This window comes from Colobus angolensis, unplaced genomic scaffold, assembly GCF_000951035.1.
Source record: "Colobus angolensis palliatus isolate OR3802 unplaced genomic scaffold, Cang.pa_1.0 Scaffold194, whole genome shotgun sequence".
NCBI lineage: Eukaryota > Metazoa > Chordata > Mammalia > Primates > Cercopithecidae > Colobus > Colobus angolensis.
The window spans coordinates 1206246-1220000 of NW_012115088.1; the positions used below are offsets into that span (position 1 = coordinate 1206246).

The 13755-nt window shown below is 40.2% G+C and overlaps 2 protein-coding genes across 2 annotated transcripts in view; both read left to right on the forward strand.

The window, feature by feature from the left end:
* Positions 1 to 13755, forward strand: part of LOC105510903 (serine/threonine-protein kinase Sgk3) — a 213659-nt gene that overhangs the window by 671 nt on the left and 199233 nt on the right. The window contains exon 2 of the mRNA XM_011940899.1: positions 11687 to 11991. The gene's annotated coding sequence lies outside the window, so the exon portion shown is untranslated. The remainder of the gene's footprint in view (positions 1 to 11686; positions 11992 to 13755) is intronic.
* On the forward strand, positions 1615 to 12455 carry LOC105510940 (chromosome unknown open reading frame, human C8orf44). Its single transcript, XM_011940947.1, is given in 5 exon segments — positions 1615 to 1677; positions 9689 to 9875; positions 9878 to 9960; positions 11687 to 11707; positions 11709 to 12455. Coding segments are annotated over 5 exon segments (567 nt in total). The 3' UTR covers positions 11922 to 12455.

The window sequence follows — 13755 nt, forward strand, 5'->3', positions numbered from 1 at the left end:
ATGTTTAGTAATATGTTCACATGTATTATCCTCACTAGCCCAAGGTCAAGTCACCAGTTACGCTGGATCCCAATCTCAAACCTATAGAGTGATTTTTATGCTGCTTCTTACCAAAAAATCCGGCCGGGCGCGGTGGCTTACGCCTGTAATCCCAGCACTTTGGGAGGCCGAGGCGGGTGGATCACGAGGTCAGGAGATCGAGACCAGCCTGGCTAACACGGTGAAACCTCGTCTCTACTAAAAATACAAAAAATTAGCCAGGCGTGGTGGCGGGCGCCTGTAGTCCCAGCTACTCTCGGGAGGCTGAGGCAAGAGAATGTCGTGAACCCGGGAGGCGGAGCTTGCAGTGAGCCGAGATTGCGCCACTGCACTCCAGCCTGGGCGACAGAGCGAGACTCCGTCTCAAAAAAAAAAAAATGTTAGGCTCAGATCTTTTGCTAGGCCTTAGAATTTCCTTTTAGTGATGCAGGGATGTTTACTGTTAAGGAGTCAACAGATTTATTCTTTTTTCACCTGTGTAGGAAACTGTCTCTTCATACGGAACAATATTCATATGTTAATTGAAAGCTAGTATTAATTATTTTTGTACATTCGTCCCCTTTCACTTATCATTCCTGGAATTCCTGCTTTCTGGAAGCTTAGTATCACCTTAGGTAAGTGGACTACCTCAAAAGTTCTAAAACATTTGGCACAAACTAGAGACATTAGTGAAGTCCATGAGATCATTTGAGTCTTCTGTAGCTGCCCGGGAAACCTCCTGATTAGGTTTTGTGTGTGCGTGTGTGTATGTTTATGTGTATGTATGTAGCATTTGATGCTTTGAAATGAACCATCTGTAAAATAGAGCCCCATAAAGGGTATTAGTTTTGATGTGCACCTAATTGTTACAATTTTCTTGAAAAGAAATTAAATATTTGAAAGAGAAATCCTTCGACTGTTATTTTCTTGCCAATTTTACCGCCATGATGGACCCAACCAAGAGAAGTGATTTTTCCTATCTTGGGATATTTTTCTTTATTTTTTATTTTTTATTTTTTTTTTTGAGACAGAGTTTCACTGTTGTTGCCCAGGCTGGAGTGCAATGGTGCCATCTCGGCTTACCATAACCTCCACCTCCTGGGTTCAAGCGATTCTCCTGCCTCAGCCTACCGAGTAGCTGGGATTACAGGCATGCGCCACCACGCCCGGCTAATTTTGTATTTTTAGTAGAGACAGGGTTTCTCCATCTTGCTCAGGCTGGTCTTGAACTCCTGACCTCAGGTAATCCACCCGCTTTGGCTTCCCAAAGTGCTGGGATTACAGGCGCCAGCTACTTGCCCGGCCGGAGGGGATATTTTTCAATAAAGTTTTTCTCAGATAATTAATGCAGGAAAAGTTGTTTATTCTAACACGTTTGGTGGTAACTACACAGATTGGTTTTGGCACTGATTTTTTATTAACAATTGAATGCTTTATGAGTAGAGAAATTGGATATCTCCTTTAAGCGGAGATTATTTTATGCTGTGACTGAAAGGTTACACCTGCAGTGAAACTTTTTCTCATACAGAATCCAAATAATTGAATTAAAGCTTTGTAGCACATGAGATGACAACAGTCTGCAATTCTAACACCGTCATGTACTTTTATATCTTAACAACACCAAGCCAAATTTTTCTTATTGATGATACATATAGTGAAGTAGATTTTTAAAATTGTATTTGAATGTGTCATTCTGAATCATACCTTTACAAAATAATCACTTCCCACCCCACTGAGAAATGAGAAGCCTTTTTCTGGCTTGTCTAGATCATTTTTTAAGTTTGTAGATGCACTCAAAGTTCAGAAAGTAAGAAAGCTAACATACAAGGGCAATGAAATTAATCATGCCAAGTTTAATGTGTGAATTAATTCTTTATTACTAGCACTTAGAAGGCATGGGTACCTACAAAGAAAAAAAATTGTTAGATCAAAAATGGGACATACTGTTTCTTATAAGAGCATAGGAGTGCAGAAAGCCTCTCACCTGCTTATGCAAGATCTACAGGCTTCCTTCCTCCATCCCCCCCAAATTCCATGATCTTGCCTAATGAAGATTAACTTAACTACCTAATTAACTTTCACAGGATTTTTGTGGGGTAGATAATAGTTTTTGTTTTCAGTATTCCAAATGAAAAGAATAAGCTGGGCCCCTGACATTAGCTGTGCTGATACACATCTCTTCTACCACCATCACCCCAGCATCACTAATATCTAAATTGCCAAAATTCAGTTGAAATTGAAATTCATCTTTTTCATAGTTTCTAGTATGGTACTTGTAAACTCCCTGTATTGCTTTTAACAAACATGGTAAATGTAAATGCAGAAGTCACCCACGTTTACCAACAGAACAACTATCATTGTTCTTGATCTTTTATATTTTATATATATAAGGAAGGGAATCATAACTTTGGGGATTGCTGTAAGTTGGCCACATACCTGCTTATATAAACTATACATCTTTACTAAGAATTGACTGTGTTCTTCCAGACCCGTACCACATATAGTCAGACTTCCAGTCACAAGCTTCCACTGAAGCTCAAAGTGGATTTGTGAGCACTAATTACTGAAGTAGGTATTATAAGAATTTAAAGGGATGCAATATTTCATCTCTGTCTTGGAGGAGCTTAGAGTTTAATAGAAGAGAGAGATTAAACTAAATTGTTCATAAATATAAGTAGAATAAAGCATAGAATCAAAATACAGGAAATATCACAAATGCTGAGAAAATGTAATTGAGGATTTATTATAGGGCAATGTTTTGAGTCTATCATCTTAATCTTTAAAACACTCCTGTGATACAGTATTGTCCTTATCATACAGAATAAGATTTAACTCTAAAGGTTAACATCGTTTTTATTACCACCAGCTATGAAATAGAGCTGGGCTTCAAATCAAGGTTTTCCCTTGTTCGGCACTCAGTCTTTCCACTACATCACAGCTGCCTACTGATTTGAGAGAGAATTAGCCAAGAAGTCAATACAAACTGGTGGCCAGTAGCCAAACTCGGCTTGATGTAGTTTTGTTGGGTCAGCAGCAGTTTAAGTTCTTTTTTGTTGTTTTTTTTTTCTTTGAGACGGAGTCTCGCTCTGTCGCCCAGGCTGGAGTGCAGTGGCACGATCTCGGCTCACTGCAAGCTCCGCCTCCTGGGTTCAGGCCGTTCTTCTGCCTCAGTCTCTGAATAGCTGGGACCACAGGCGCCCGCCACCACGCCCGGCTAATTTTTTTTTTTTTTTTTTTTTTGCGTTTTTAGTAGAGATTGGGTTTCACCTTGTTAGCCAGGATGGTCTTGATCTCCTGATCTCGTGATCCGCCTGCCTCGGCCTCCCTAAGTGCTGGGATTACAGGCGTGAGCCACCGTGCCCGGCCTTTTTTTTTTTTTTTTTCTAATGTGAATGTCTTTGAGCAGTGGCCAGTATTTCACTTTTTAAGGCCTTACACCAGGGCCCCTTGAGACAAATGACCAAGTACAGAGCTACAAGTTATTCCTTCACACAGTAGTCCTCAAGCTTTAATGTGCATGACAGTCAAATGGAAGGCTTCTTAAAACACAGATTGCTGGGCTCCATCTTAGAATGAGTGTATCTGAGGTGGAGCCTGAGAATTACATTTCTAGCAAGTTCTCTGGTTGCAGATGCTGCCAGTCCTTGCAAGGATCACACTTTGAGAATCACTGCTTACCAAACTTGTAGGACACTTTTGGGGAAGGTCTTGTTGTTGTGTTTCTGTTGTTTGTAATACAAAAGGAATTGCGTGTCAGAATGTGCAGAAATAGGTAAAAAAAAAAAAAAAAATTAAAATTATCTATCAATTAGAGATTATAACTGCTAACATTTTTAATGGACCATTCAAGCTATTTTTTTTTCTTTGTGTATATAGTATGTGCATTTTTGGAAACAAAAATTATATAAAAATAGCTATTAACACCTTTTTAGCATCTATTGTGCACCAGGATCTTTACACGTAGTATTTACTTAATCCTTTTAATATCCTTATGAAGCGGGTACCATTACTGTTACTATTTTTCGGATGGAGAACTTGAGGCTTAGAAAGGTTAAGTAACTTGTTCAGTGTCTCATTGCTAGTAGGTAGCATAATTAGGATTAAAACCAAAGCAGGGCTGGGCTCACACCTGTAATCTCAGCTCGTTGGGAGGCCAGGATAGGTGGATCACTTGAGGCCAGGAGTTCGAGACCAGCCTGGCCAACATGGTGAAACCCTGTCTCTATTAAAAATACAAAAATCAGCCAGGCATGGTACCTGCCTGTAGTCCCAGCTACTTGGGAAGCTGAGACAGGAGAATTGCTTGAATGCGGTAGATGAAGGGTGCAGTGAGCCAAGGTCACGCCACTTGCTCTCCAGTCTGGGTGACAGAGTGAGACTCTGCCTTAAAACAAAAAACAAAAAACAAAAAGGAAAACAAAAAATAAAATCAAATCAAAGCAATCTGGTGCCAGAACCACTCTGCTATACTGACTCTTATACTGTGCATATCGTTTTTCTCCTGTATTGTGTAATCACATCATGAGCAATATTGTTATTAGATATTTCTTGTTTAACATTTAATTTTTAAATTTTATGTAATTTTTTGTTTAAGAGACAAGGTCCTATTATGTTGCCTAGGCTGGAGTTGAACTCTTGGGCTCAAACTATCCTCCTACCTCAGCCTCCCAAGTAACTGGAGCCTCCAGCACGTACCACCACACTCATCTTCTTATTAACATTTTAAGTGAAAGTCTACTTTTTTCTCTTAAAATATTTGAAACATTTAAAGGTATACACAAAAATAATGTAAAAAAACTCATGCAACCACTACTAGATTTAACAAATGTTAATTTTTAAGCATATTTGCTTCATAATCCCCCCTCTTTAAAAAACACATTATAGGCCGGGCGCAGTGCCTCACACCTGTAATCCCAGCACTTTGGGAGGCCGAGACAGGCGGATCAGAAGGTCAGGAGATCGAGACCATCCTGACTAACACGGTGAAATCCTGTCTCTACTAAAAATACAAAAAAATTAGCTGGGCCTGGTGGCAGGTGCCTGTAGTCCCAGCTACTCGGGAGGCTGCGGCAGGAGAATGGGCGTGAACCCGGAGGCAGAGCTTGCAGTGAGCTGAGATTGCACCACTGCGCTCCAGCCTGGGTGACGGAGCAAGACTCCATCTCAAAAAAACACATGTTGGCCAGGCTGGTCTTAAACTCCTGACTTCAGGTGATCAGCCCTCCTTGGGCTCCCAAAGTGCTGGGATTACAGGTATGAGCCACTGCGCCTGGCCCAATGAGGTGGATCTTTAAAAGTAAAAGAAAAAAATTGAGTTCCAGAGCTAGAAGTTCCATCGTCCGTCTGCCTGAAGCATGCCTCCTGCAATCTTTTTTCTTTTCTAAGGACCAACAAAGTCGTCACTACAACATAAAGGACCCTGTATAATCTGGCACCTGGCTTCTCTGACATTATTTCCGTGGTTTGTGTGCTTCAGCCACACTGACCTCCTTGTGGGGTGGGTCCTCAAACATTGCAAGTACATTCCTGTCTTAGGACCTTGGCACTTGCTCTTCTGCCTGGAAAACTCCTCCCAGGTAGAATTTATATAGTTGTCAGCTCAAATCTCAGTTCCAATGAGATGGTTTTTCTAACCAATGTCTCTAAAACACCACCTCTATCCTTTTTCTCTCTTCCCCTATCCCACTCATTTTCTTTCTTTCTTTTTTTTTTTTTTTGCTCCGTCGCCCAGGCTGGAGTGCAGTTGCGCGATTTTGGCTTACTGCAACCTCCGCCTCCTGGGTTCAAGCAATTCGCCTGTCTCAGCCTCCTGAGTAGCTGGGACTACAGGCACCCACCACCACGCCCGGCTAATTTTTGTATTTTTAGTAGAGATGGGATTTCACCATGTTGGTCAGGCTGGTCTTGAACTCCTGACCTCAGGTGATCCACCCTTCTTGGCCTCCCAAAGTGCTGGGATTATAGGTGTGAACCACTGTGCTTGGCCCCCACTCATTTTTTTTACACCACTAATCATCAGAAATTATATGATTACTTGTCTGTTGTAGTCCTTGCCCACTAGACTCTTTAGTAAGGCTTTTCATAAGGGTGGGCAGTTTGTTGATTGTTGGATTCCCTGTGCAAGGCATATATAGCCTCAATAAATATTGTTGAATGAATTAATGGCTATCATCTATGGCAGTGTGTTTCAGCCTGATATTCAAGCATAAGTTCCTGGAGAATCCACCATTTCTTCACAGTTTAAAAATGTTTGTGTTGTCATTTTGATGCTAATCTAAAGCAAAGTCATATTATTTCTGATTTTTTTTCCAGATGGCATCTTAAAACATGAAGTTTTGAGTGCCTGAATTCACAAAGTTTAGGATTTTGTTTTTATCAGTTGAAAGCCAAAGAACATTGTGACAAAACATGTAAGGTTTCACGATCATTTTGAGAAAAGAGGTGGGAGAGTTGAGTCATCACATGTCACACAGTAGCCCATGGCAAACTCAGTGCTGTAACTGTCAGTGCCACGTTCCCACTAAAAATAGAAATTCTACATAACACGCAGGTACTTACATATATTTGCAAAAACTTAGTCACTGTAAGTAAAGTAGTAAATACACAATGAGGAATTTTTTTTTTTTTTTGGTTCCCAGGAAGAATTAGATACTATATAATTCAGATTTTAAATAGTCAAAAAATACTAACCTTGTCTTAAAGTAAGACTCTGCTAAAGATTTATCAAGTGATATTCAAACAAAACCGGCTTTCCGGGGTTTTGTAGTGCCAGAATTTTTATTAAAATTTGAGATCTGGTTATTTCAAGCTAGCAACAAAAGACCAGGAAGTTAATAATGTAGTCTATTTGTGCAAACAGGTGTTTTTGCATTGACATTATTAAACGTACAGAGGGCCTGGGAGCCGTGATTCATGCCTGTAATCTCAGCACTTTGGGAAGCTTAGACTGGAGGATTACTTGAGGCCAGGAGTTCAAGACCAACTTGGTCAACCCCATCTCTACAAGTAATAAATTTAAAATTTTTAAAAATTAGCCAGCTGTACTGGTGTGTGCCTGTAGTCCTAGCTACTGGGGAGGTTGAGACAGGAGGACTGATTGAGCCCAGGAGTTTGAGGCTGCAGTGAGCTATGATAGTACCACTGCACTCTAGCCTGGGTGACAGGGAGAGATGCTGTCTCTAAAATAAAAATAAACAATAGATCAGAAGTTGAATCTTAATGCTCATAAACCTAACACTTTACAATTCAAGTTACTATTGATTTTAGTTTATTTTTGTATTTATTCATTTATTTTTTGAGACAGAGTCTCACTCTGTTGTCTAGGCTGGAATGTAGTGGCGCAACCTTGGCTCCCTATAATCTCCGCCTCCCAGGTTCGATTCTCCTGCCTTAGTCTCCGGAGTAGCTAGGATTACAGGTATGTGCCACCATACCCAGCTAATTTTCATATTTTATTTTATTTTATTTTATTTTTGTAGAAATGGGGTTTTGCCATGTTGGCCAGGCTGGTCTTGAACTCCTGACCTCAGGTGATCCGCCTGCCTCAGCTTCCCAAAGTGCTGGGATTACAGGTGTGAGCCACCATGCCCAGCCGAGTTACTATTAATTTTAAACGGCAAAACCAAACAACCAATATTGTTGGAGCAGGAGAATGCTTATCACTGCAATTGTATTACTTTTGCCTGTTACCTGTTTTTATTTTCCCTTTATTTAGAACCTGAAGGATGCTTTTAGGGTGGAAGAATATAAAGTTTAAGAATTTACTTAAGTGAAAGACTTGTTATATCTTCATTCTAGTAAGAATCTTGAGTTTTTGTAGAAGGGTCCGATCCGTCTCTCTGATCCATTTAACTCTGTCTCCTAAACACAGTCTAATTCAGTTCCTTTTGTATGACATAAAAATCAGAATAAGAAGTACCTGACATACTTTCTACATCTGTAGTTGCAGAAGACATTTTAATAGGTAAGAGCAAAAGCACAAGCCTGCGTACTTCTTTTTTAAGTGGATCATTTAAATAAATCCTTTCGTATTATTCCAAGATATAAGTGCGTTGTGATGATGTATAAGAATTTAAATATAAGGCACTCTGCAAGCAGGGTTTTTTATGTAGGTGGGCAACAGTTTATTGTAGGAAATTATGTGTATGTACTAAGTTAAAGCATCAGCACTAGGTGTCCACAGGTTACATCAAAGAGGGCCTCAAATTGAGTATCAGTAAAATCACAAGAAATGGACTACATCTTTCACAAGGACACCTCTGGTACAGCATTTTCCTGTTCAAACATTAATTTCCACATAGCCTGGAATTCTATGGATATTAGTAGGCATCTTGTTGAGGGAAGAGTTCTGTAGTCAAATGTGGACTAAATTAGTTTTATTCTTTTTCCACTGTAGGTCTTCTCAGAGCCTTTCTATGCTAAGGACATTGTGACTCTCCAGAGAGCAATAGTGATGGCTCTAGAGTGTCTAGAAAAAAGAAGGGCTTAATGTCAGGAGTCTGCTGGGGGCACACAACACTGGACTATGTCCTCCTGCACATTGTTTCATATCGAGTGTTTATTTTGTGGTGATCTGGGATGCTGATAGAAATAATTGGATGTGGCCGGGTGCGGTGGCTCAAGCCTGTAATCCCAGCACTTTGGGAGGCCGAGATGGGTGGATCACGAGGTCAGGAGATCGAGACCATCCTGAGCTACATGGTGAAACCCCGTCTCTACTAAAAAAAATACAAAAAACCAGCCGGGCGAGATGGCGGGCGCCTGTAGTCCCAGCTACTCGGGAGGCTGAGGCAGGAGAATGGCGTAACCCGGGAGGTGGAGCTTGCAGTGAGCCGAGATCGCGCCACTGCACTCCAGCCTGGGCAACAGAGCTAGACTCCGTCTCCAAAAAAAAAAAAAAAGAAAGAAATAATTGGATGTTACTGCCCTAAGCCACCTCTGCACTATTTTCGTTATTTATTTATTTATTTAGTTAGTTAGTTAGTTATTGATACATACAGAGTCTCGCTCTGTCACCCAGGCTGGATTGTAGTGGTGCGATCTTGGCTCACAGCAACCTCCGCCTCCCAGGTTCAAGCGATTCTCCTACCTCAGCCTCCCAAGTAGCTGGAATTATAGGCACCTGCTACCATACCTGGCTAATTTTTGTAGTTTTTCTAGAGACGAGTTTCACCATGTTGGCCAGGCTCATCTCAAACTCTTGACATCAGGTGATCCACCTGCCTCGGCCTCCCTGCTGGGATTACAGGCGTGAGCCACTGTGCCTGGTCCTCTCTGCACTATTATTGATATGTAGCATTTTCACACTTCTATGGCTATGAAACCATTTTGAACCTATATCAGAGGCGCACACTTTAGGAAAAACCAATACAGACAATAGTGCCTCTTGTTATGGTTTTTGCTTTTATCAGAGTGTTGGAAAAGGTCCTCTTTATCCCCAAGATCAGTTAATGCTTCCTTGTGTTGTCATTTCTGTGGGCTTTTTTCCATTTAATGTTTTAATCCAGTTGAAATATATTTTTGTATATGATGTAAAAGACATTCAGCTCATTTTGTGCATGTATTTATTGACTGAAAAATGCCAGTTATTCCCAAACCTTGCATTAAATGTGTTTTTGTTTTTGTTTTCAGGTATGGAACTCTTCAGATCAAAGCTTACCAATAAATTCAGTATGTAGAACAGATTAGTGTAGTTGAAGTGGGGAAGAATGAGAGTTAGCTCAACCAGCCAGCACCCCCTACCCCCATTCCCACACTTTCCCTCATGGGAGGCTGCCAGGAGCACTTTGAAAACCATTGGAAAGGCTGGGCACAGTGGCTTAAGTCTGTAATCCCAGCACTTTGGGAGGCCAAGCAAGCGGATCACCTGAGGTCAGGAGTTCAAAACCAGCCTGGCCAACTTGGCGAAACCCCATCTTTACTAAAAATATGAAAATTAGCCAGGCGCAGTGGTGCACACCTATAATCCCATCTACTGGAGAGGCTGAGGGAAGAGAATCGCTTGAACCCGGGAGGCAGAGGTTGCAGTGAACTGAGATTGTGCCATTGCACTCCAACCTGGGTAACAGAGTGAGACTTCGTCTCAAAAAAAAAAAAACCCGTTGGAAAAATTCATCCTCTTATAAATGACTTGAAATGCCACCTCCGTAATATACTACATTAAAAACTTTACATACTTCAATTGTTTTTCTCTTTTTGTGCCAAGTCATACTTTAAAGAGCCCAAGAGCTTTATAACATAACAAAAGAAGAAACTGAAATGTCTAATAAATGTGTATGTAACAATATGTGTTGTTTGTGTCTTTTTTGGCCTATAAAATTAGCAGAGATCTTTAAAATAATATGCAGCATTGCTAAGAGCTGAATAAATACCTTTAATATAGAGAAGATTTAACTTAGTAAAACTATGTTTGGTAGATAACGTGTGTCAAAAGTTTATAATGCTCATCGTTTGATCCAGCATCTCATAGGGTTTCACCCTAAAGAAATAAACAGAAGCATGTGAAAAAAATTTGCTATTTATATTATTGACAAAATTGAAGATGATCAATAACAGTGTGGGACTGGGTAAATGAATCATGGCACATCCCCATGAGATGGGATACTCTTCAGCCATAGAAGTGATACTGTAGAAAGAAAAATATTGAGTGCTTGTGATGAATCTGGCACCATACCAGGCACCTCATTTATACTGTCTTAAGCCTAACAATACCTCTATACGATCGGTATTATTATTCCCATTTATAAGTGAGAACACACTCAGAGAAGTTAGGTAAGGTTCAAACAACTAGTAAGGTAGTGTTGCTGAACTTCAACCCATGTCTACTCTTAACCCTTATTCTTAGCCACTGTCATGATACAGGAAAATACTATTTACTGACAGGTTGTTTTAATGCAATTTAACTGACATTAAACATCAAATGAAAACTCCTATATGCAATCCCTTCTTCCTTTCCAAAGTTCCTAGGCTTGGTAATTTTTTATCCTAAAGTGAATTTGTATGTTTTTTATTGCTTATGAAAGTATTACATGCCTACTCTGAGAATTCAAACTGTACAGAATGTAGTTGTAAATTATACCATCTGTATATGATATGATGGATTCATAGGCTCTTTCTATTCCCTCAATTCTGTTCTTGCTGTGGTATCAGCTTGTGGGCCCTGGTTTTGGATAGAGATGAACTAGAAAGGCAAACTGAGTGGAGTGCAGGTGTGGGTGCTTGACTTTCACCACAGGTGATTAGAAACACTGATTCTGGAGCCAGTCTCGCTAGATGGAGTCCCAGCTCTTACCAGCTGTTTCGACTTGGGCAACTAATAGGAGTGCTTACTGCTTGTGATATGCGTACATGGTTTCCCCATTTGGTCTTTATGAGTTAGATATTTTTATTCCCTTTTTATACAGATGACAAAACTAAAATTCAGGGAGGTTACATATGGAAGTAGAATGAATCATTAGACCCATTTCTAGGACTATGGACAAGATAAATACAACTGCTTGGCCAGGAGATAGCAAAATGGTGACAAATGAGAAACAGACCTGCATAGCCGTCACACCCTCTAAAACTAAGGGGTATTGTTTTAAGATAGAGGACTGGGTGAGTATCAGAAAGCGGTGCTTTGCAAACCTGACTGCTTTTAAGTATTTCCTATTTTGTTCTCATTTTGTAGATATTAGAATTATTTCTGAATTTATCAGTCTCTCATTTGTGCTTTGGGGAAGCAAAAAAGGCAAAAGGGGTCTTTGGCCATCTTCTGCTGGAGCTTTTAGGGAGGATGTGTGTCCGAGAGACCAGATGTGCCGAGTTTGAAATCCCAGAAGCCCAAGAGGAAAAGAACCACAGGGAGGAAAAGACTGTCCAAAGGCTTCTGGAGTCTTCTCTGCTCTAACCTTGGAAGGTTTTGAACAATATTTCTCAGAGGATGGCCTTTCACTTACTCATCTGTCCAGCATGACTCATCCCCAGGAGTGTTGAGTAAGTGAAATTTTGCTGTATTCATGTTTTTGTGACTTATAAAATATGATGATAAGGAGAGAACACGAACTCTAGAGTCAGACATGTTAGCTTGGACATGATACTCTTGGCTTTGTCATTTAGTAGTTGAGTAATTTTGGGCAAGCTAACGTCTCTGGTCTTTCTCATCTGTAAAATGAGAATAAATGAAACCTACTAACCAGAATTGGTATGAAAATGAAATGTGGCAGAAAAAAAATGAAAGTGAATAGTATCACCACTGACACACAGGCACTCAAGGCCCTTCCTGTCTCTAATCAGGTATAGATTTGGGGCAACATTTGGCCAGGTCTTGTTTATCTTTCTGTTCATCTCTTCTGTCTAATTCAGTGCTTTGTTTACAATGAATGTCTTACAAATGCTGACTGAACAACACTAGCATACCTGCATGAACAATAGGTACATAAATTTTAGATGTATTTTAATGCTTATTAATCTATTCTGTCAGAGAAGAACTGCCAGTTATAGAAAAATATGCCAGGTCAGGGCTGAAGAGTTGGGCAGGTTGTTATCTGCATGGGGTCACTAGGCTCCAGTGGAGAGGTAGGGGCTAAGCTCTCACCCCCTCTGCAGCCACCTGGCACCCAGTTTCAGTTTCCCGAAAGAGAACCTTTTACCAGCTGACAACTGTCTCATCTCTTCTGAGGTTTCCTCTTATAAACAATTCGCTCTGCTTGAGTTTTTTTATTTTGAAATTATGAAATACTTAAAATGTAAAGAAGATAATGTGACACACATTTACCCATAATTGAGATTGCCATAATTGCTATAACTTTTTCAAAATTTTGACTTAATTTCAGACTTTTAGAAAAATTGGCCAGGTGTGATGGCTCATGCCTGTAATCCCAGCACTTTGGGATGCCAAGGTGGGTAAATTACTTGAACCCAGCAGTTTGAGACTTGCCTGGGCAACATAGTAAGACCTCGTCTCTACTAAAAACAAATTAAAAAATAATTAGCCAACCATGGTGGTGCATGCCTGTAGTCCCAGCTACTCGGGAAGCTGAGGCAAGAGGATAACCTGAGCCCAGGGGAGTTGAGGCTGAAGCCTGGGTGACAGAGGAAGACCCTGCCTCAAAAAAAGAAAAAAGAAAAGGAAAAATTATTTTTATTACAAAGAATTCCCATATACCTTCCACAGTTTCCCAAATGTTAATATTTTCCCACATTTGCTTTATCCTTGTCTCTCGATATTACATTTGCTGGTTATATTTTTCTGAACTATTTAGGAGAAATTTGCATACATGATGACTGCTTCCTCCTAAATACTCCAGTCCTAATTTTCTAAAAATAAGGACATTCTCTTACACAACCATGGAACAGTTATCAAAATCTGGGAAACTAACATTGATAGAATACTTTAATCTACATACCTTATTCAGATTTCACCAGTTGTCCTAATAATGTACTAAAATTATTTCTGGATTATGTCTATCTCATTTATAGTAAAAGAAAATCCTGGATTATGCATTACACTCTGTTGTGTTATCTTTAGTCTCCTTCATGCTGAACACTTCCTCAGTCTGGCTTTATCTTTCATGACATTGACATTTTATAAAAATACAGGCCAGTTTTTTTTTTTTTTTTTTCCTTTTTGAGATGGAGTCTCAGTCTGTTGCCCAGGCTGGAGTGCAGTGGTGCGATCTCAGCTCACTGCAACCACTGCCTTCCGGGTTCAAGCGAGTCTCCTGCCTCAGCCTCCCAAGTAACTGGAGCCTCCAGCAC